This window comes from Aphelocoma coerulescens, chromosome 2 (genome assembly GCF_041296385.1).
Source record: "Aphelocoma coerulescens isolate FSJ_1873_10779 chromosome 2, UR_Acoe_1.0, whole genome shotgun sequence".
Classification (NCBI taxonomy): domain Eukaryota; kingdom Metazoa; phylum Chordata; class Aves; order Passeriformes; family Corvidae; genus Aphelocoma; species Aphelocoma coerulescens.
The window spans coordinates 45,730,811-45,755,116 of NC_091015.1; the positions used below are offsets into that span (position 1 = coordinate 45,730,811).

The 24,306-nt window shown below is 36.9% G+C and overlaps 1 protein-coding gene across 1 annotated transcript in view; it reads left to right on the forward strand.

Annotated features, from left to right (window-relative positions):
* KCNH8 (potassium voltage-gated channel subfamily H member 8) overlaps positions 1 to 24,306 on the forward strand; it is a 174,155-nt gene that overhangs the window by 35,007 nt on the left and 114,842 nt on the right. The window contains exon 2 of the mRNA XM_069005820.1: positions 22,237 to 22,470. Coding sequence (XP_068861921.1) covers positions 22,237 to 22,470 — 234 coding nt within the window. The remainder of the gene's footprint in view (positions 1 to 22,236; positions 22,471 to 24,306) is intronic.

The following is a 24,306-nucleotide window of genomic DNA, read 5'->3' on the forward strand; positions in this document are numbered from 1 at the left end:
AGTCCCTCCATAAACATTGTTTTTAAGCTGGAACTGGCAAGGTAGAATATGTAATAAATGTATGTTTAGTTGATAGAAAAACTCTAATTTCATTCACTCACAGAATGAAATCCAGAACAAATAGATGTCAGTTTTAGAGTAAGGAAGCTCTGTTTGTCTGTTACAGCTCTTTATCCATAATGGAAAGTCTGCTCATTTAGAACTACATTGTCATGTCAGACTCAGACTATTCATATTTCTCCTTATATCACTCATTTTAGATTACTGCTGCATTCCTACATATTTCTAGAGTGTGTCCAAAGAAGGCCAACAAAGCTAGTGAAGGATCTGGAGTGAGGGAGATGGAGGTGTTTAGCCTGGGGAAAAGGAGGCTGAGAGGGAACCTTACCACTCTCTGCAACTGCCTCAAAGGCAGATATATCCAGGTGGGGGTTGGCCTCTTCTCCAGGTAACAAGTGACAGAACAGCTGGAAAGGGACTCAAGTTGCAACAAGGGAGGTTTAGATTGGATATTAGGGAAAATATTTTCACCGAAAGGATTGACAAGCATTTGAATGGGCTGCCCTGGAAGTGGTGGAGTTACTATCCCTGGAGATATTTAAAAGATGTGTAGATGTGGCACGCAGGGACTTGGTTTTATGGTGGATTTGGCAGTGATGGGTTAATGGTCAGACTAGATTTTAGAGGTCTTTTCCAACCTAAACAATGATATGATTCTAATTTTTTTATTAGCTGACTTGGAAAATATTGTTAAATACTTGCTAAGTAGTTGCAAGTGACGTAAGGACTGCTTAATTAATCCTTATTTCTGTCTATGTGCTTGAAGAAATAGAAGTACACATTTTCAGTTTAAGCCAACTTAATTTGTTCTACATATTGTTTTTAATCTTGAGGTTAAGCACAATGTCTCAGCTTAAAGCAAGTTATTAACTTCAGTCAGCTTTTCCCAGCCTTTGTGAATCTCTTCAAGATGACAATCTTCTTGCAAGTCAGAAGAGTAGGTTAGTATTGGCAAGGAAATCTGCCTCATGTCCTGTGTCAATATGACAGATCTGTAGTGCTATATTGGTGGATTCTGCACTTGGCTGTAAGAAAGGATACCTACCCTTTGCTCTCTGAAATTGTTATATTGTACATTATAACTGGCTGCATGAATAGGTCACAAACAATTAATTTCCAAGCTCAAAAATAATAGACAAACACTAGCTCCCGTCTTCATCTTCAATTTTTCATCTCAGTTGTAGGTAGCACCTTTGCATCCTTGTTCAGTAATCTTCTGTCTGGGAATGTGGGACTAAAAATGGCTTGACTTAGTGGTATTGAACTAGAAAAATTGATCAGAAAAACATAGAATGATTAGAAGTGAGGAAAAAGGGGAGATACTAGAAATCAGAGAAGTAAAATAAACATGAGAGGAAAAGAAGTATCACTCTATCCCATGTGACAAAACTCCCAAACTATCCTCATCCCCAATATAATAATTCATATGAATCCAGTGATTTTTTTGGGAAGACTGAAACCCATTGTTATATAATTCAGTCTGGGCACTGATTCTCAAGCAAAAATCTACTATAAGTGTTTCTGTGTTTTGATTAGTTTGCTTGTTTTTGCTTGTTTACATGTTTGCTTCAGTTTTGTTTTACTTAACTTCTGGTAAAAGATCAGATGCTAAAACTGTAAAATAATCTTTAATAATCAGACTTGTGGAATGAGTGTATTAACAACAGTCTCTTCCAGCAGGGCCTGTATGCTGGAGCAGAGTCAGCTCAGTCAGCTCAGATTCATGCAGAGGCAGGTCACATAACAAAATCCATCAAAAGTTCTCTTTTTTTGTAAAAGTAGTAGTGAATGTATGGTTTTGCTCGCTGAAGTCTCTTCATAGTTCTGCTGTTAGTGATTTGCAGATAGACGCAACATTGCAGAGCTTTAGCATGAATGAGTCTTGAATTAACTTCTGATCTGGTGCCAGGGAAAACCTTGATTTTGTTACAGTTCTTATAGAGAAAAAAGTGGGGATTTTTAAGAGATTGAACCAAGGGAGTAGTTACTCAGTCTGCAATTTCAGGGGAGATCTCAGAAGACACAAGAACTCCATTCTAAACTTCACATAATGCTCCTTGCATTAATGATTAGAAAACTCATGTTATAAATTAAATTGCAAAATTTGCAGAAGACTTTGATCTCTTTGGAACGTCTTTTCTATGAAAAATCTTTTGAGTGGTCTACTAATGCATTTTTAGAGGGATGCCATCCGATTTGCTTTTCCCTTATAGTTTATAAATATTCTAAGTGTATTAACTTACAAGAAATTAGTCCTTTTGGTACCATTATACTTTCTCCCTTAAGCAGATAAAGATGAAAAACCTATCAACACATGCTTCAAGCTCATCACGTATTTTCAGATTGACAGCTGAATGCTGTTTGAAACTCTTGTTTTGCAGGGAGAAAGAATTTTTAAAATGAAACAAAAACAAACTAAAAATAGCAGGAGAATAAATAATGTAACATCTGTTGTAAAGTGGAATAAAACAGTTTATAAAAGAGAGAACGTGGAAGTTTAGAAACAAATTCTATTTATTGACACTAAAACAGCAACCTAAAATGATTATTGCCTTAGTTACTCTTTCACTGGTTATCTTTGATAACAATATTGCAATTTAATAAAATTGGTTAATTGCTAGATTGTGATCCTAAAATCATTGTCTCTCCTTCAGCATGCAGAGAAAATATTTTCATGCAAATGAGTATTACTGAAATAAGAATCTAATTTGCCAGCTGCCAGGGTGAAAGTGATGGATCCAATTGAAATAATTTTCAAAAGTACTAAAACTTAATCCAAGTTTCCAGATTTCCATCTCTTCTAGAATAAGATAAATTTATTACTGTTAAACGAGTGCCCTGGAGATGTACCAGAGCAACTGAGAGCAAGGAGAATGAAATTTTAAGTATATATATCTAAAGATGAAGAAGATAAACCCATTTTTGAAAGTGGAAAAAGCATATATTGATTAAAATGGCGTTAATTCCTTCTCATTATGAACTGTTTCTTTAGGGAATCAAGGAGAGGAAATGATGGTGCATATCAGGAAAGAGTTTTTGTTTGGTTCTCCCCTCCCACCTTGCTTACCTTTACATTAAGTAGTAAAGTACAATCAAGTAGAACACAGAAACAAGGAATCATAAGATCATAGAATGGCTTGGGTCAGATGGGACCTTAAAGTTCATTTTGTTTTAATCCCCTTGCCATGGGCATGGTCACCTTTCACTAGACCAGGCTCTCAGGGTCCCATCTGACCTGATCTTGAACCACATCCAGGAACGAGGCATCCACAACTTCTCTTGGCAACCTGCTCCAGTGCCTCACCACCCCCACAGTAAAGAATTTCTTTCTAATATCTAATAGAAACCTACATTCTTTCAGTTTGGAGCCAGTCCCACTTGTCCTGTCACTACATGCCCCAGTAAAAAGTCTCTCTCCATCTTTCTTGTGAGCTCCCTACATATACTGGAAGGCCACAATTAGATCACTTTGGATTGTTCTCTTTTCCAGGTTGAACAACCCCAATTCTGTAAGCCTTTACTTATAGGAGACGTGTTCTGTGCCTCTAATTATCTTGGTGGCCTTCCTCAACAGTTCCATGTCCTTCCTGTGCTGGGACCCCAGAGCTGGATGCAGTGCTCCAGGTGTGGTCTCACCAGAGCAGAGCAGAGGGGGAGAGTCACCTGCCAGACTGCTTTGGATGCAGCACAGGACACAATTGACTTTCTGGGCTGTGAGTGCACCTTGCTGGGTCATGTCCTCTCATCCAGCAGCACCCCCAAGACCTTCTGGGCAGGGCTGCTCTCGATATGTTCATGCCCCCACCTGTGTTGCTACCAAACACCCAGGTGTAGCACCTTATTCTTGGTCCTGTTAAACCTCGTGTGATTCCCAAGGGCCCGTTTCTTAAGCCAGTCCAAGTCTCTCTGGATGGCTTCCCATTCATCAGGTGTGCCAACTGCAGAGCTTGGAGCCATCAGCAAATTTGCTTTATTCTTTTTTTGATAACATGGTTTTGTTCTGCATCCATGACTCCAAAGGGACACCATGGAAGGCCAAAGAGGTTGCATTTGAACAAGATTTTGTCAGGATCCATTCAGCTGAATATTATCGGACTCAGAATCTATTAAATGGAAAATAATTGTGGAAAGCAAAAGTATAGTGTTTAGCCTTGAGCTGGTAATATCATACTTACAAGAATAATCTTTTTTAATGTATAATGTGACAGAAAAACATGATATGCCTTGAGACAACTTTTGCATACAATTGAAATCAAAGTAAAGAAAAAGAAAAAAATGAGGGAGAAATAATAATAATGGGAAATAAAGGGCACTTCAGTGCCAGTGCTCTCACAACTCCTGCAGGAATCTTATGAAGGATTGTAATACAATTTACATATCCATTCAGTAGCAAGCTTGAGAGTTTCTATTCTAGCTATTACTTTGTAGTTATGGATAAGGTGTCTTTGAACCATGATCAGTGACCTTTACTTTTGAGAAGATTAGCAACCCAAAGGAAGAATTAGGTTCAAAACTTCTTAAAAAAATTAGAAAAAAGTGCCCTAAAAAGCCCAGTGACTGAAATAGTTTATATGTACAACTTGAATAAAAAGGTGTCTTCTTGTGGACAAATACCCTGAGAAGAGTCCCATCTGATTTGGTCTCTTCTGCTCAGTAAAATTACAAAAGTATATATGCTGGACCATTATACTGTGCAAAACACAGTACAGCAATGACCTAAAACTAACACCTTTGGATGAGCAAAAGCAGTGTATTTTAACAATGCCAAACAAAAGTAAGCATACTCTATATCAATGATTGTACTGAATCTGAATTGATCTAAATCTATATCAAGTAAACTATGTTGTTTAGAGATTTTTACTTTCATAATATTCATTATGCAATACCATTGCATCATCTTAAAATTCTGAGTATTAAAATTAATATAATGATGCAAACACTTATTTTTGCCTTGATTCCAAGAGAACAAGATGTGTGTAGTATTATTCTCTGTCGGTTCTCTTTCCCCAGAAAATAAACTTGGGAACTTGCTGGATGAGTTTAAAAATATTAAGTTTGTGCAACTGGCCTGCAGAAGAAACAATCCAAAGCCATAATGTATTTTGAGCCATTTGTTTGGCTCCCAGCACCTGAGAAGTTCGACTTGGGTGGAAGGTGTCCAGCTCCTGTGCCTTCAGCAAACCATGCACACCTTGGCAGGCCAGGACAATGTGCTTTGCCCGTTTCTGTATGAACTGAAATAGATAAGGACCTCAAGAAGAAAGGGAGGAACTGGGGGAATTGTGAGGGGTGCATTTAAGGATAACTATGATAGAGAAGGAAGAGGATTTAAGTACTGTGGCAAAAGGAAAGGAATTATGAAGATGCTCTTTTCATAGTGGACTGCAGTTAGGAAGTACTTGGCGAGGAGCTCCATATCCATACACCTGATGATCCTAGGGTCTTTTCCAATCTAAATAATTCTATGATTTTATTATTCTACATCCCATTAAAGAAACTGGAATTTTTGTTTCACGGCTAATAATTAAGGAACGTCTATAATTCACTAGCTATGAATCTATTGTTAAAGGCCTCCTTAGGACTTATTTTCCTTGCAAATATTCCTGAAATTTGAAATCAACAATAGGAAACATGACTGCAAAGCAGAGAGCTTGCATGCACCTCATTTTCCTTTCAAACCAAAGCTGGCCAGGACACTGTTTGGGTGAAAGCACCAGGTGGTGCATCACTAATGGTGTCAGTCAACCATCAGTAATTCTGGGTTCTGAGATGGGGTGCTGAACGCAGTGGAACATCAATGGGGCACATCTGTCTCCCAGCTGAGAAACAAGCTTATTGTGAATTATCATGTTCCTGAAAAGTTTTATCGATTGCATATTAATCTTGTTATGAATACGTTCTCTGTTTACTTGTCACTTTGCAGAGAAAAAAATCCTTTAGGAAATGAAACACCTCAGTTACAAAAATGGGTTTTCATGATCAATACCAATCTTGCTTACATGTCCATGTAGCAACATAAGTGTTTGGCTAGATATGGATTTTAATTTTTCTCTAAGATTTTTTAGAAACAATTCGTACCGGGTTTGGAAATGCAATAAAACAAAGGGCCATTTGTTTCTTCTAGTTTGGTTTGAGTTACAGAAAGTGAAAACTTACTCATTAGTTTCAACAGCTGGATAGGACTGGGTCAATTAACATCAGCTCCCACTTCTTCAGCATAACTGAGAGCAGTACCTGAAAATGTCTGGCATGTCAGTAAGAAATGGAGAAACTAATAATCAGAAGTTAAATATTCAAATAACTGCATACAAATATGTTGAAAAATGTGAATTTCACTGTATTGTAACTGAAAATGTGGTAACATGGTACAGGAATATACTTGTAAATTGAAATCCTTTACATTACCTCTCTTTACACAGGAAGATGTTAAATGTAAGTTTTATAGTTTCCTTCACTTCTTGTGGAAGCTGAAATATGTACAAATGATTGTTAGGTTAATCACTTTTCTACTGTGGGCATATAGCTAATAGAATAATCTGGTTTAGTTGTATCTCTTGAAGGTTGGGATATGATCAAGGGACTCAAACTCTGAATGAGGTTATTCATTCTTCTCTAGGAAAGCCAAAACGGAAGAGGAAGCTGTTCAGGAATAAGATTAGTTGTTAAATGCTGCAAAGGCAAAGATCCATGTGACTAACCTTTGCGTTATAACCTTTTAGTACTGTAGATTTAAGAGAGAGACGTTTAAGAGAACGTGTGATTCTCAGATTCTTGCTTAATTTAAGTTTGAGGCAAATGCCATTTCTGTTCCACTCTCATTATTTCCTATCTCCTAAATTTACACAGAGACAGATACCATAATAGTCAACATAAAGCCCCTTTCCTAGGGATTCAGACCACTTAAAGAAATAGTGATAGTTCTGCCAATTGCAGTGGCAGTGGAGGCCAGAACAGGTGGTTAAATAGATGAGAAATGTTTGACCATTGTTTAAAGCAGAGGACCTGGATGACCTCTACAATTAAAACAAACTGCTGAGAGTGCCTCTGAAGAATGAAATTTAGTATCTATGGCATGGAATTTGGTCCTTTGAATGCCATTCATACATTACCAATTTACTCATTCACTAAAAATGTGGGGATAAAAAACCGAACTGAAAATACTTTACTGAAATATAAGCAGTGTATTAGTTTCCAGAGGTCCAAGCATATTTACTTTTCTTGCATGCATGCTGCAAAAATGTCAGTTAATCCATTATTGAGGCTATATCCTGAGAAGAACAAAAGCTTTGGGAAATGGTTTTCTTTATTTCTTTTCTTAATTGATTTTTTTCCCTGTGTGCTGTTTTATATTTTCATTACTATGCTCCATGAAATGGTAAAAAAAGAACTTATCCTTATTACCTTTGGTTTCATCTTCTTTTTCTTTTTTATAAAGCCACAATAATACATAATGAACATTCATTTATTTGAAACTTTGATTAAATTTTTATTTAATTTTAGTATTAGTTTAAATTGTTGCATTTCATGGATGCATGAATAATTTTTTGAAATCGTACTCTTACAATGCAGAGATTATATGGAGAAGGTATTTTTAAAAGCAAATTTAAATGTTAATTAAAAGCTAGCTAGTAGTACTTCTAGAGAAATACCTAATATGTTTCCTGCTTCTGAAGAACCCTTTGAAATATAGTCAATTAATTGGTGGGATAGAAATATGGGGAAACACTTCTCTGGGACAAGCCCAAAACTTAATCCTGTGACAGCATTCCAAATAATTTTGAATTATTCAAATCAATTACGCATTTTTACATAGTGAAAAATAAACTTCAAGGTATTATTGTAAAAATTTACCTCTTATGATGTCTTTGATTATAAAAATATCTTAATATATAAAACTCACTGCTTATGCAAGTTTCTCTTTGCAATATCTTTAATGAAGTGGAGTGAGGAAGTGAAAACAAGAGGTTAACAATCTGACCTGTGCAGACATCTGTATCCCACAGTGTCCTCTTGAAGTGGCAAGCCAATTATGTCAATAGCAACTTTCCTGAATTCCCCCCCACTTTTTAATCAAATTTTTCCCCCTATTTCTAATTTTTTCCCTCTCTGTTCCCCTCTTTAGTGTCTCTTAATTTAAATTTTGGTTCATGATCAAAGCAGCTTAGAGGACTTTTTTAATTTTTGTGTGTATATGCTCGTAAAGCACTCCAGAACATAAGCGTCTAACAAAGTGCACGTTAATAGCACTGACAAAGGATGGAGAGTGCACTGGGAGAAGGAAAAACCTCTCTATTAGCCGACTTGGAAAGCAGTAACAGGATTCCTAGAGGAGTTCTGGGCAGTTCTCTAGTGCAGTGATTGGCAGTGAAGTAGATGATTTTTCACCTGGTTTTTCTCTATCAATATCCACTTTTTTCAGAACCTCGTTTAACCCTCCCTCTCTCTCCCACTGGTTGTTACCATTAAATAATGGCATTAGTGCTGATTGATGAATTAGCTAGCAGTGGTGTGTATTTATTACTTGTTAAGTTTGTGTGTACATCTCTTACAGGTTAACATTGATTGATACATAAATCAGTATGAATTACTTGCTTGTGCACAGTGTTTTTGTTCTGTCTAATAAACTGATATCTTATGAAGTGAGATAAGGAGAGTGGGAATAGAGGGGTAATTCTTAGACAGTATTAGGTGCTTACTGTGAGAGCCTACCACTATTCAGCCTTGCAGGTGCAAGGCTGGAAGAAGTGTGATATAAGGACATGAATATGTGGAGAATAAAGAAAAAATACTACAGACACTGAAAACTGCCTCAACAATGCAGGTAAAGGGTACAAAGCTCTAAGCAAGAGTCCTTGGCAAGTAATATTGCCAGGGTTACAACTGTAGTACCTAAGACAACACAAAACATTTGTTATTATTTCTGATGCAAATCCACTGTATCATGTTTTCTATGCTTGTGGGAGCTTATTTGACTTAAAAGGCCATGCTTCATACTGTTTGTTATATTTGACTGTAGCGGTTTGGGTTTGTAACTGGGCGGAAACACCAATTTAGTGTAGTGGTTTGGCCCAAAATACTCATTACTGTTTATCTTCTGTGAGATAAGAATTAGGAGAAATGCAAAGCAGGCACCAAACTTGAAAGAATATAAAGAAGTTCATTAACAGACCTAAAAGAAGGAAAAGAAAAAAAAATTATACCACCTTCAGAACTCTCCTCCTCCCCCCCCCACCTTCCTCCCTTCTCCCACTGACAATGTAAAAAGACAACCCTTAAGATGTTCAGTCTCTTTACCACTTCCATAATAACCTTGTTCAGTCCATTTAGAGAGAAGAGTCTCTCTTGCTCATGCTATGAAAACATTGTCACACCGAGACAGCCGCCCACTTCCAAATATTGTTCAGTCCATTTAGGAAGAGGAGTCTCTCTGCTTGCGATGTGAGTCCCTTCCCCCGACTTGCAGCTTTTCTCGCAACTGCTCTCGAGGGTTCACTCTTGAAGTTTTTTGGGGTACAATTTTAAGGTTGATCCGTTCAGAAACAAAAACAAAGGCTCTTCTCCTTCCCTGGGAGCAAAGGGTCTTCCTCACCTTCATCGTTAGGACTATCTCTGGGACCATGTCTAGGAACTGAGGTTTTCTCCTTTCCCGTTTGGAGCAAAAGTCCTCATCTGGTTCATCTCTCCCTGTCCAAACTTCTCATGAAATTACAGCTGCGTCAGCATCTGCCTATCTCAGCGCAGGTGCTTTTGCTTACGAGTTGAACACTCCACCCCCCAGATCTTCATGAAATTACAACAGGATACTCTGATATATCATAGCTTCACAACAGACTTTCAGCTTTAAGCATCTCCTCTCTCTCTTCCCTCAGGTTTTCAGCTCTTCACAGCACTAAAAGGGTTAATCTCACCTCAGCCTTGCAGCTGGAATTTTTCTTATCACAGTGGAGAGGGGGGAGAGCCGAGCCGCTCCGGCTGCCCACGGCATGGCAGTGGGGGGGTTCCATGGCTGGAACAGGTCCATGGCTCCAGGCTGGCCGTGGCCCGGCCCGGCCTGGCCCGGCCCGCTGGCCCCCACACGGGGCCCACAGCCACCTGTCCCAGCGCCGGAAACGAGAGAGAGCTTGGGGGGGGGAGTTTGTCTATTCTTAAGTGTGGATCACAGAGGCGGTCACAATTTTAAGTGGCTTAAAGAATTGTCCATATTCAAACTGGCCAGCTGATAGGTTCTATCAGGTCCCAGAAGAAGCTGTAAGCACCCCTTAGCAAGGACATCCCTTCCGGGACTATGCTTGCCAACCTATGACATTGACCAAGAGTCATAGATTTTGTGAAGTTTTGCCCAGAGTTTTCATTGTTGCTGTTGTAACTTAAGAAAGTTAATTTATGCTGTTTTGCACAGTCTGTGTAATGACCCTATTTACACATATTTACACATATGGAGTGATCTGAAATGGAATACTTTCCCTACATCACAATATAATCCACAAGTTCAGATGCCTACTTCATGCACTAAGGTTATTCAATCAGCATAATAAGAAAACCACCTGTAGTGGGTTACAGATGTTCTTTGACCTTTATTTGCAAGAAAGAAAGACATGGGCCAGGTCAGGTCGTTTACTCAACACTTAGAGCCTGGCTGTGTATGCATAGTACAGAAGTGTTCTGAATTCTATCCTGGCTTGATGCTGATGTTACCCACTTCTTGTGCTTTAAGAAAATGCCCGGTCTGGACTAGACATGGAGGATATTGGTCACCAGACCCTCCACATATGGTAAATATAGGTCCTTATTCTGAGTATTCTTGAAGGAGTCACTTCCCGCCATTCCAGTGGAGTTGAACCTCATGACCCCAATACTGAGGTTGAGTAGGTTAAAGGAAAGGTTTTACCTTGCTTCAGTGTTTGGCCACCTGAATTGCAAAAGACATTTCTGTGTGTATATGATGTGTATATGATGCTGCTGGTTAAATTCTCCAACTGATTTTTAGTCTCTGAATAAATTTTTTACTTTCAAAACAGTATCTAGAGCAGCAATGAATTTCCAAATTTACAGCATCAGGTTGCACAGGAAATGTGGCAGTACAATCATGTTGTAATTTATAGCTTTCTTCTACTTTTGGTGTTTTTGCTAAGTGTGATTTATAGAACCTTATTTCTGTATTTTTAGTATTTTTCTGTTTGCTCAGTGCCACTTTTACTTGATGAGACAAAGATATAAATATCTGCCTTTCTACAAATTATTCCTAAACTCTCAGAATGAATGAGTATCTCTAGCACGAAAACTTTGCACCCGGATACAAGCACCTGCTGCCATTTGTCAAGATATTTTCCACCACTTTCTTCAGATTGAGCTCCAGCAAAACTAAGCAAGACTTCCAACTACCTCCCATAACAACACTGGAGTTAGATTGCAGCATTCTTATACTTTTTTCCTGTGGAACAAAAATAGTGTTGCCTTTGTCTTACAAGTATAGTGCCAACAACTGGGTTTTTTTTACTTTAAACTATTTTGGAGCAGTAAGAATAATTTTTTTAAAACCCCAAATGTAATTTGTATGTTTTGACTGATAGAATTCTCAGAAAAGCTACCTGGTTCCCTAATGATGCTGATTCACTGCAGTACAGTTAATAAATAACATTTTCCTGGGATTTTGGAGGTTTGGGACTTGCATTAATTATTGAGCATTGGCCTATTGTTCTCATGAGAGTCTCTTTCTGAAGTAAGATTTGGGGGTTTTATGCTTAAATAGCACTTTGGGGAAAAGAGGCAGGAAGGGGTATTGGTTTTGTTCTGTGGAAGAATAAAATTTTTGCTTTAGAAATGCCAAAGATGGTTCTGTGATACTTAGTCTCTTTACTTCCTCTAAAAGAAGAACTAGAAAGAGAACAAAGCAAGAAGGCACAAAAAGGTCTAGATTTGGGTAACTATCTTCAGTCCTATCATGATTTTGGTGTATTTCTTCTGTTATCTGCACTCTTTAAGTCCTTTGGGGTTCAGTTCAGAGATTTTTTTTATAGCAATCTCTTCCTTGACTGATTTCTTTCATTGAGACACTACTTAGTCCAAAGTATTTTTTCTTCTTCTAAGGTAATCAAAACCCTGGCAACTTCACTATGTATTTACATAGGTACTCCTTTACTGAAAAAAGTTTACTGAAAAGTTCCAGCTGCTTTGAATCTTCCAGATCATATTCATTTCTTCAGCCAAAATCCGGATTTTTCTCCAGAAGACAATCTTATGGCAGTGTTCACTTCAAGCCTTTCTGGTTCCCCAAGCAGCTTCTGCCTTGATTATTTGTATATCTTGCATAAATCAGTAGGTCTAAGCTCAGGTACTCCTGCTGTAAGCTACACCAGTCATTCAGGAGGTCCATAGGAGCTTTATTATAAGGAATAATAGCCCATGTCTACTTCATACATCTGCTTTTCCATTAAGGTTATTCTACTTGTTTATTCTACGAGAAAACTCATCCTTCCACATATTTTTAGCATTTTTCCTCTGGATTTTTTATGAGATCATTCTCATGTGAGAAAACCACTACAAGATTATTTGTTTTCCTTTGAATATGATAACTTATTTACACTCTCACCTCTAACCTCCCTCTCATCCTTTTCCACCTTCAAAATATTGGTTTTTTACAGATCTTGCTCAAGACAATGCCAGTAATCCTTATATTGAAATTCTTAGGATTTTTTATTCAGAAAGGGTGAGTTTGGGATATACTATGTAATTCTTTATTATGGAAAATAGTGTAGTAAACAACTTTCCCCTCTGGAAATGACATTTCTTGGACACTGTTCATTATTTTATGAACCATTTTTAATATGATTCCTGTCAATTTTTCAGAAGAACGTTCTTGGAACAGACTTTCTTTTTGATTGTATTATTTCAGATTAATTTTGCTTCTCTGAGAAAAATGCATGCAGAAATTCTTGCTGTTTACAGACAGCTCATTTCACTGGAATAGGCACAAGGGAGTCTGCTTTTACTCCCCATTAAAATTAACTCAGGATTATCCTTTAATTTCAGGGATTGAGAGGTGAGCATATCAACTACAAAGGTTCAAAATAGTTACTCTTAAAGTTCTGACACCTTAATGTTGAAGTACAATAATTATAGGGGAAAATCAATACAGTAAAACTCACCACAAGCTGTCATGAAATTGTCATGGGAGTCATAGGGGATTGTAAAAGTGAGTGAAAAGGCCAGAAATTATGTATATGGTCTAGCATACATGAAAATCAGCTTTGAGCCTCTTTGAGTAACAACTTCAGGGTAGTATAGCACTTGTATAAAATGGGAAAAGTTTCTTATTCAGAGAATATAATAGCAACACGTGGTATCTGAACAGATAGTGGTTTTGACATTGTCATTTGTGTATCTCACCTGTGAAAATGAAAATCATATGCAAAAGTTGAGGATGCTGCACCACCTTCTGAGGAGTACAAGTGCTGCATTAGGCAGATGGTGCTGAGGAAGGATGATCACCATCCCTTTTGCCTTCAGTTTAAACCCGGATGTGGGTTTGGTTCTGTTCTGAGGATACATAATTTTGTTCACTTGAGGACACTTGGCATGAAATGCCCCACTGTCACCAGAGGAGAATTAGTGTGTTTATGATTCGTGCCTCACTGAAGTCTCTCCAGAGGGCATAGCTTGGTCCCTCTTTCTTTCATGGCCACTTCCAGGGTGCAAGTGTAAATTCTCCTCCTTCATTCTTCTTGGGAATAGTGGCTGAAAGTTCCCTTTGCTTAGCATGTGGACATTAAACACCTTCTGGCCTTGCATGGTAGAAGCAAGTGGAAGGACCATAAAGATTTTCTACTCTCTTTGCACTAATATCTCCTTATATTTCTGTGTTGGAAATATTTTCTTTATGTTCTTACTGATAACATTCTTTAATATAGAATACATAGAATCCACAAAGTTGTTTTAACATGGTCACTTTCAAAGGGGAAACAAATTTCCATGAAATCTACTCATTTCAAAACCCAGGCAATTTCGCTGTGTATTCATATATGTGCTCCTTTGCTGCAAAACTTCCAGATACTTAGTGTCTTCCAGACCATATCCACTTCATTTCAAATTGATAAGATGAAACTTTCCCAATGGTCGGCGAATAGTTCTTGAACTCTGCATCATCACGCTGTAAAGAAATTCAGTTTCTTGTTTCCAGTATAGATGGTGTCAAGATATTTTCCAAGCCCCTGAGCTATCACTCCATAATTAACACAGACTCATAAGAAGAAAGGAGCATTAGATTTCAAAGAGCCAGGAACATGATCTTTCACAGCCATTTCACACTGGCTTCAAAATGTCTAGCTTATGTTCTTCCTCTCAGTTATGCAAGAATAATGTCTGGTAAATCTTTTCCCCTGTATTCTTCCACTAGCTGTATAAGCAGCATCTGTAACACATGGCTGCTCATATGTTGCAGTATCAGTAGCAGTGTGTACATTGAGTGCAAATATTCAAAGGGTTATCCACTGCAGTAGTGTTACAAACAGGTTCATCAGGCATGTTACATGGTACAGGCAAGTGTAGGATACTAAAACCACAAAATATTATGCAATGCTGAAAATTCAATATGTCTGCAAACTGAGCACCAATTGTGAGTAGATGACATGTGCTTAATACAGCTGTAAATACAACACTTTTCAACTCCTTATTTCATTCCTATTTCAGACAAGTGATAAAGGAAGGTATGGACAAGGTCACATTAATAAATATTTGTTGATGATGTGGCTCTTGTCTTTGAAAATATTTCTTTTCAGGAAGAGTGTTGTCTGCAAACCTTTCTCTCGGTTGAACGCTCGAAAGCAAATCATGGTCCCAGGCTCTTAAATCATTGAGCTATATGATTTGAGCTTATGAGAACCCTATGTGTTAGTTTGATTTATAGCAATTCCACTTCTAAATTCCAGGTGAATTAAATCAATATAACAGTTGGAAAAAACCCAAACAACAAATCAAATATAGCTGGGTTACACAAATGGCATTTCTGTCTGGTGGATGAATTTAAAATTTCCATGTATTTTATTGGAGAAATTGTAAAATATGCTTCCCCTGGAAGTGTGAACCTGTGCACTCTGCTCTGCAGTGGGCACTCACAGAATACACTGAACAACAGCTGAATTCCCTCATGAGGAATATAGGGTTCAGTCCTGTCAGAAAAACAAGCACCCAGCAAGTAACTCCTGGACGACACTGCACATTGTCACAACATGCTGGTGACTCATGAGTTACAGTGTCTCTTGATTGTTAATGTCTCCTTTGTTCTGTTTTGGGTTTGTTTCCTCTTTTTTTCCAGTGCCATGTGCTGTTTTACTTGCAGCACTTCAATGCCTTTAAAACTGACATGTAAATATTTGACAACTGCAAAATAGCTTTTTTAGTTACATCTGCACAGTGTACTGGGAGTCACTGCACAATCAATAACATAAATAATGCTTATCAAATAGAATGTAATCTTTTTTTACTGAAAAGTAAAATTTTGTCAGTATCAACAAAGCTTAAGGGTGGGAAAAGAAATATTTCATTTTAACCTTGATTAAACTGGCATATGTGAATTTGTAATTCCAGATAAATATAAAGAAAAAAGCAAAGATATTTTAGACTAATTCATATTTCCTCCTGAGGAAAAGATGTAGCTCTTTACTTCTTCTAGTGGAGCTTAATTTTGAAGAATTTAAAAGTCATCTCTGCTGAAAGTGTTTTTCCTTTACTATAGTTCACCCTTTACAATTGTACTGATTGTTTATTTGAAAGGTGCTCTGTGACGATACATGAGTAGTCACAGCAGTGTTACTATTTCAACATAGTCCTTCTCAGTCTTATATTTTAGAGTTCAGGTAGATGCAAATGATACTGAGATTAGAAAAGCAATAAGAGCATGCACAAAGATTCCTAATGGAGGAGCAAATAATTTTTTTCCTCACTAAGATGCCAGAAGCCTATCGTACCACGAGGTTCGCTACTGGTTTTGTTTTCCACTTTGTTTCTTTCTGATATAGTCTGGCTTTTTGGTCTGCTTTCTCCTAGGAATAGGTAATTTTACTGGTCATGCAGATAGCTGCAGTCATTATTCCAGTATTGACCTGATGCACTAATGGCAATGAAAGCTGGGTTTAAGATCGTTAAACACCAAGTCTCTCAAGTGGCTTATGATCTGTGTTTATCGATAAGACTGGGGGATGATTTAGCAACCAGATGCCCAAATTTTGCTTAGACATCCCCATGCTGAACTGCACTGCAGATTAACTCTTCTTGTAGCTATAAATATTGTATACAGTAAAGCATTTTCAGTGTCAGACTAAATATTTTTGTAAATACAAAATGAAAGGTTTAGTTCTTAGCTGCTGAATTCAGAACTTTTCTACTTACAGGAAATTATTCCTGTCAGTTCAGGTCAAGTGGGAACTATGTAAGCTTACCCCTTGAGCTGAGTCCATAGGGCTGGGTACTTCAAATACTGTTTTGTACTCTAAATTTGTAGCTGTTACCAAATTTTATAAATACATCTCCTCAAAATGAAAGGAGTTGGCTGATGAAATCAGTTATAAAGGTTACAGTGATTTACAGTGATAGGCCTTTTGTTCATCTGTCCATACTTGTACTTTTTAATGCAATAGTTCTACCTTTCACTGTACTACTGTAAATTCACTGGAATATGAATTCATTTTTACAGAATAGTGGGAGGAAGTATCAGTATAAACAGCTTTCTTTCTGACTTTCTTAGATCTAGATAAATCTTCACCTCACATTAGTGACCCAGTCAACTGTGCTGAGATTTTTCAAGAGGAATTTTAATATTTGGAAGTGTATGCATTATAAAAATCATCTTGGTCTCAATCAGATTCAAAAGACACTAGCTGGCAAATGCTTGTGAGCTCTAATTAAATTCACTTGCATCTAAATATGCTGACATAAAGCTAAATGTTTTCATATGCTACTTTAATCATTCAATTAATCAGTAATCTTAACTGTTAACGTGGTCATGTTGCCTGTCACGGTAATTTGCATGAACCTGAAATGAGATTTCCCTTGTTAAGTTGCCTGTGTACAAACTATGGAATCAAATCTAAGTGTAGTAAATCCTTTCATCCAGAAGAATTGTGGACTGTTCTACAATCAATAGAGTAACTGTGTGAGTCACTTGCTTAATTAATGCAGCTTCTTTAATTGCTAAAGATTTTTTCTTTTGTAGGATTTTTTCTTCCTCTTTAATTCTTAAATAATTTAATATTTAAAATTAGAATGGTTGTTGGCTTTGCTCAGTTGCAAAAGACGTCAGATAGGTATTCTCTTCATGAAATCTTCTGGACTTTGATTGAAAAGAACTTTTAAACGAACTGGGGAAGCACAATGATGAGATTTATAGCACACATAGCCACAGTATTAAAGCAAAAACCCTTTTGTCATTTTTGCTAGATATGACAGTAGGATTTATGAAGGGAGTGCGGAGTGAAAATGTAGCCCAGTGTCATTACAAACATTCAGATAAATTGTGGGCATTAATTAGGAGGAAGGGTATTGCATAAAGCCTTTTTCTTTAATTATCTCAATTCTAAAACTTTGTCATGGGATGTTTAGAGAATAAGATTCTCTGTATCAGACAGCATAAGATCTAAATTTCTTCCATTTCTCTGGTTATAATTTTTGGGTATCATTGAAACAGGGCAACAGTGTCTAAGCCTGTGATTGAAGGTATAGTTAGCAAGGTTCTGGTTCATCTTATTTGATTCTCTGGCTTTATGATGTGTTTCTGGTAGAGATTTCTGGAAACCACATGAATCTTCTGTTGATCAATGTCCTATCCTCTCCAGTATGTTCTACTTCTGAAATGAATGCAGATGTGCAAGCTCCTAATAGTCTTCCTTCAAACTTTCACGTGAAAAAGTAATTTGAGCTTCATAGAAAATGAGCTTAAAATAAAAGAATCACAATTGAAAAATATCTGCTTTTAAGTTGCGCTGACTAGTTAGGGACCTCTCTTACATTCATCCATCTCTGCTGACTTGCTGCTAAAGGAAAACCTGGTGAATGTTGGATATTTTGTATCTACACTTCTTGTCCTGTCTTAACAGAAGCACTTCTAAATCATCCTTTGCCTAACCTGTGCAGGCTTGGACATAAAACCAAGTATTTTTATCCAAAGCTAGTATACAATTATCCAATTTGAATTTTTAAATTTATTTTGCAGAGACTTACAGCACTTAATTTCTGAGCTGAAACCGATGGTCAAACAGTGAGAGAACATCCAGTCTGCCCATTCTCTTGTTTCTCTGCCAGTCACACGCCCCGTTCAGAGACTTTCACTGCTGGGACTGAGGCCCCTTCACTATGGGTGGCTCCAGTGACCTGACAGGTGCCTGCTGGTCTCCCTGAACATCCCACACTCACACAGTCAGACCAGGTTTCCCTACCCAATCCACCCCAGCTTTCCCAGAGCAGACCCTCAGGTGACTCTTTCCATAAAGCCATTTATTCATGGCACAGCAGCACAGAAGCAGCCTGAGCTGGTGCCTCCAAGGAGGACCCTCAACAAAGGAACCTCTGGGCTTTTATATCCTTGCAGTCTCTCCTCACACAAGTCTCTCTCTTTCTCCTGAGTCATCTACTCCGGCTGTGTCCCTCAGAGTCCATCCACCCATCTTTGTGCCCTTTGCTAACCAAAGGGTTGGCAGTTCATGGTCTCTTGCCTCAGGCTCCCACCCAGAGCTCAATCTGCATCTCAGTGTGCAGTTGGCAAACTGAACTACCTGCACCAGATTTATTCCTCAATAGTCCAAATCTGTTCATTCTTACACAGCTTTTCAGCAGCTCTACCCTGTTGTTCCAAATGCCCCAAAGTTCAGCGTTACATCTTTCTCAATAGACCAAGTATTTATCTTTGATGTATTTTCTTATCTAAAAATAAAATTTAAAAGAAACATCTACCAGTAATCTAATATTGTCTTCTGATCAACCTGAATAAAATAACTTAATATTCAGGCCAATGTGCTGAAAGAATAATATGGAATTCAACAACTTCTATATTATTATGGAAGTGTAGCAATCTACACACAAACATTTACCAAAATATATGGACCAATAGGTTTGTATCACTCATTGCAACTTTCCTGCTGCAAATTAAAAAATAAATAAATGTGTTTTCTTTCAGTCCATAGGTTTCTAAAAAGTTATTCTAAAGAAAATGTCATTTATCTTACTCTAGATTTTAAAACCCATCTAGCTATCATTGAAGATCATGAAATTAAATGCTGGGTTTGTTCTTTGTGTCACAACAAAGCCTGAATGATAGAAATTTCACCCTAAGTACTTGTTTTTTTAAAATATTTTATGGTGTTTTACATGCATGAGTAATAGCAAGTGATAGTAAAGATTTGAAGCTATAAAAATAAATTACAGAACTAAATAAACTTTTAACCAGAGTATTTTAAGGTATGGGTTTGTTTGGCTTTTGGTTGTTTTTTTTTTTAATTTCCCTTATGTAATAGGTAAATGTTAATCACTTAATAAATGTTACTGAAGAATTGGATGATACATGTAATTATTGGGCATAATGTTTCTTGATCCTTTTTGGTATGACAAGAAATTTTTTAACAAATGATTTAAATATGTCCCTTAGTGTACTAGTTTGCGATTATAGGTGCATCTCTCATTATTTTATTTGAACTTCAAGCTCAAGAAAAACAGCAAATATAGTTCTGATTGTATTTTCCTGATGCTGATGCTTTGCTGTTGTACTCAAAAAGTTCAGTAAAATTAGGCTTACAAGCCTTATCAGACATCTGCTGATATTAAGAGAAAGATTGGCTCTTATTCTAGCTGGTACTGGATTGGTTTTCATAAGTAAACTGGTTTATTCCACGAATGTTAAAGTAACTACAATTATTCTGGGTTTATTTTGGTGTAAATGACAATAGAGTTTGGCCACCTTACATTTTTCATAAAATCATGGCATGGTTGGTAAGCTCCAGTGTATTCCTGTTCATAATGATATTCATTCACTACTGCACGTCCTCTCTACCTTTTTTTTCCTTTTGTTGTTCCATATTCTGCTTCATACAGTTCTGAACAATTAGAATTAAAAAGAAAAGCAAAACCCCACAGCAGCCTTTGCACCACATAATTGCATCTTAAACAACAAGAAACAGAGAAGTAAATTAATTTGCTAGCTACAAATGTATTTGGTATGAATGATCTGCAGGTCCTGCACTGTCACACTGTCATTATACACTGCAAGCATATGATTTTAATTCTTTTGGCAGTGTGGGGATTTAGTTTTGTGTTGACAGGGGGAGCAGCATGTTAGTTCATGAATGGTAATGATGCTTATTCCCCAGTTAGGCAAATAAAAATGACAGGCTAAGTCAAGCACTGCACTGAACCAGGATGCATTTTAAAAACACATTATTTGGTAAATGGGAAAAGAATGTTTTAACATAACCATCATTTGTTGAAAGAATTTAATTAAATGTAAACAAAATATGGGTAACTGAAGGAAAGTCTTGAGAGCAAATTGATCATTTAATAAACCTCCATTGTCTTTACTGAAATCTTAGCAGTATAAGACAGTATTTTATGCCTTGGGTAATTGAAGAGTAACATAGCTGAAGTTGTTGGGATTTCACAGATATAGAACTCTTACGATGGTTCAGACTGAAAAACAGACTTATTTTTCCTCTGTTTTAGTTTATGAGTTCTGTCCTTCCCTTCCCAATCATAAATAATATATCCCTGTATGGGGATTAGGCATATCAACCTGAGTTTTCCATTAAAATAATTCATTTCTTTCTCTTTAAATTTTATGAATATTTATCATGGGATTATGGGTTAGTTAATAGTATTTCTCCTTAATACATACACATGGATTCACTTGCACATAAGTCTGAAAAATGAGAGGTATCTGTCTTGGGACTAGACTGCTCCTAAGCTCCTGCTAGCAAGCTGTAAGGTAAACATTTCTTAACAAGCAATAGGCAAAAAATAGTCCTCCCTCGATGTGAAATGTAGACAAATTCTGCCCAGAATTTTTTTTTTTTTTTTTTTTTTACTTCAAGATAAGAAAACACAGGCAAAAAAACTGTATGAAAAGTTCATATGTTATCTGGAAAAGGTCTCCCTGATAACTGAAAAAACTGTAAAGGGCCAGAGTTGTTGGCATAGGCTGAAGGTGAAGGTTTAAGGCACAATGCCTTCAAAAACATTTCAGCAGTGGATGGGAATGAGCTATTAGGCTGCCAATAGGTTCAGCTTTTAGACTTGCCAAAGATTTGAAATCAAATTAAAACACCGCATTTTGTTGATTGATGCCCATGTCAACATGCTCCTCTTGAATGTATCATGCACAATGGTTGCAGCTTAAACACACTGAAAAATTATAAAGATCATTAAGTATAACAAAATGGTGAATCTTTGATGTGTCTGTTTCATATGGGAGAAGTATGGTGGGGCTCCAAAAGACAGATGGCTGATTTTGGGTGAAATATTTAATCCTTTTTCCTAAAAAACAAAATTAAGGAAACAAATAACAAACAAACAAAAAAAACCTCAACAAAATTAACCCCACACTCCACAAGGGATAAATAATTCCATGTAGTCTAGAATGTCCCTAATTCCACGTAGCCTGGCATATCACTCAACTGCACTTTTAAGGATTCCCTTGCAAAATTATATAGAATAAATTAGTTTGAGTGCTGATATAGGTCAACATTGTCTTACTGAGACCATGGAGATTTTTTGGTTTTTTATGATGTAGCATTTACATCAGCTGTTCAGACTGCAGAGTGGTCTGAGTGGCAGCATAACACAAAGTTTCAAATTTCTCCAAAATTTTGATATTTTTCACCAGTGTTTGGTCAAGTGGTTGTTTTAATGTGTTGATACCTACCTCAGAGGCAGCCATAATAAAGTATTCCTTGAGGGGAGACAGTGAGGTAAACTGTACAAAGCCATGAAGAACTATTGTATGATGATCTGTGGACTATTAGACTTGACTTAATTTAACAATAATAGTCTGAAACCAGAAGTTAGATTCTTGTTTGCAGGCAGCTCGGACTCTGTTTTTAAATGTCTGTCCACTTGTTCCTTCTTATGATGCTAAAGAAAGACTGTGTCAAGCGGCGTAGAATTTAGACTTAATTCATATTTTACTTTTGTGTTCTTCTGCAGATAGTAACTTCATCCTTGCAAATGCTCAGGTGGCTAAAGGATTCCCCATTGTTTACTGCTCTGATGGCTTCTGTGAGCTTGCTGGATTTGCACGGACTGAAGTCATGCAGAAGAGCTGCAGCTGCAAATTTTTACTTGGTGCTGAAACAAATGAGCAGATGATTCTTCAAATTGAGAAATCGTTGGAGGAAAAGATAGAATTTAAAGGAGAAATCATGTTCTATAAGAAGAATGGTAAGTCTTTCTTTCCTATTCTGTTGGTCCTAAAGAATGAAACTTAGCATAAATGCATATAATATATATATGTTCATTTCTATGTAATGATTTAGTGTGTCTATCATCAAACCTACAAGAATATATTGGAATAATGACACATTGAGACTATGTTTGTATTAGTGTTATTGATTTTATATAAGTATGTTACTAGGCTGCATAGAGGAAATTCAGGATCCTAAACTGTTATTTGCACTCAGTATGACACTGCTTTTTCTGCTTTTTCTTATATTGAAGTTTTTATCCCTTATTGCTGAAGCTGTAATAAAAATATTCATATTCACAATAAGGTAGACAGGCTACGTAAATCCCGTCACTAAAATGCTCAGATGTCTGAATGAGCCAAGTGATTTTTTCTCAACAGCCACTACATATAAACACAATAACAGTGATTTTCAAGAAGTGGAAAAGTAAAATTTATGTTCAAGTACGTATTGTCACACAAAGAAAATTTCTGGTCATCAAGTAACCCCACAGACTACAGGAAATTTCAAGTTGCACCACCAAATCTTTGACTCCTATGGCAAGACATTTCTAAGGACAATTTCATAGTCAAGATGCCTGAGGCACAGAAGAGAGAAGCCCATGATGCACACTTCCCAGCTTCTTTCAGCTATATCCAGCTGCTTCAGGGTGCTTATTCTGTATATTCCTATGGCCACATTCATGTGATCTTCAAACACGTGACGCTAAGTTTGAGATACTGACAGGATTTTCAACCAGTGTACCAGGAGCCTAGAGATCCATGGCCTCAATGGATCCATGGGTGTTGAGTATCACTTTCTCTTTTATTGTATAGTTAAGAGTTTATAGGCATATGTCTAGACCACATTTTGCCATTGTCTGTCTCTACTTCTGTCTTTATTAATGAAACCTTTTCCCTTTAAATAATATTACTGCTATTATTATTATATGGTTTAAGTTATTTTCTAAAAGTAAAAACTACATAGTGATAAGAAAGTGATTTAGAGTGTTAGAAGGCAGCTTCAGTTTCACTAACACAAAAAGGAGAAATGTTGATTAGTTGGCTTGTGTTCATGATTGCTGCTCTTCATACGATGAAATTTTGAAGTTAATCTGGAATATCCTGCTAAATGCTTCCTTGTCTTGTCTTTTTGGGGAGGCTTGGGAGTGTGTGGAGGTGTTTGGTTCTGTTTTTTAACATATAGAAGAGACTCACATAGTTTCTTGGAATTGTTTCAGGAAGGATATTCAAATAAAGTAGTTCCAAATTGCAAAACATTTCTGAATATAGGGGGGAAATAGTTTTAACCTGGAAGGATAAGAGCATCTTTTCTCCAGTATTATACAGTGATAACTGGGCATGCTAAGAAGATATTTCAAGGTATTTAAATTAAAGAAGTAAAGCTAAGATATAAATTTCATTTTCTTTGTCTTGAAGGATAAATTGTGATTCCTCTACATTATGAAAGGGTGCTTCAAACCTATAATAGGTATTATTAATACAGGTAGAAAGAAATCGCAGGTCAATTATCAGAGAAGTAGCTGAATCACAGATAAACAGATAAATTGTTGAGGCTAAAAGAATTCCCACTATCCATCCTACATGCATCCCTGTGTATAATTTGACTGGAAGCCACTCCAATATATTTTCTGAATAGGAATAAATTTCCCAGACTGCCTCTTATATTTTTCATTTCCATGTGTTTCTGTACCACTGGGAAACAGAAATGAATAGGTATTAAAATGACATGAGACTTTCTTGTATAAAAGAAAAATTTGTCTTAAAAAATAATCTTGGTTTTTCAACAGAGCTGCAAAGTTCAGGCTCCAAAT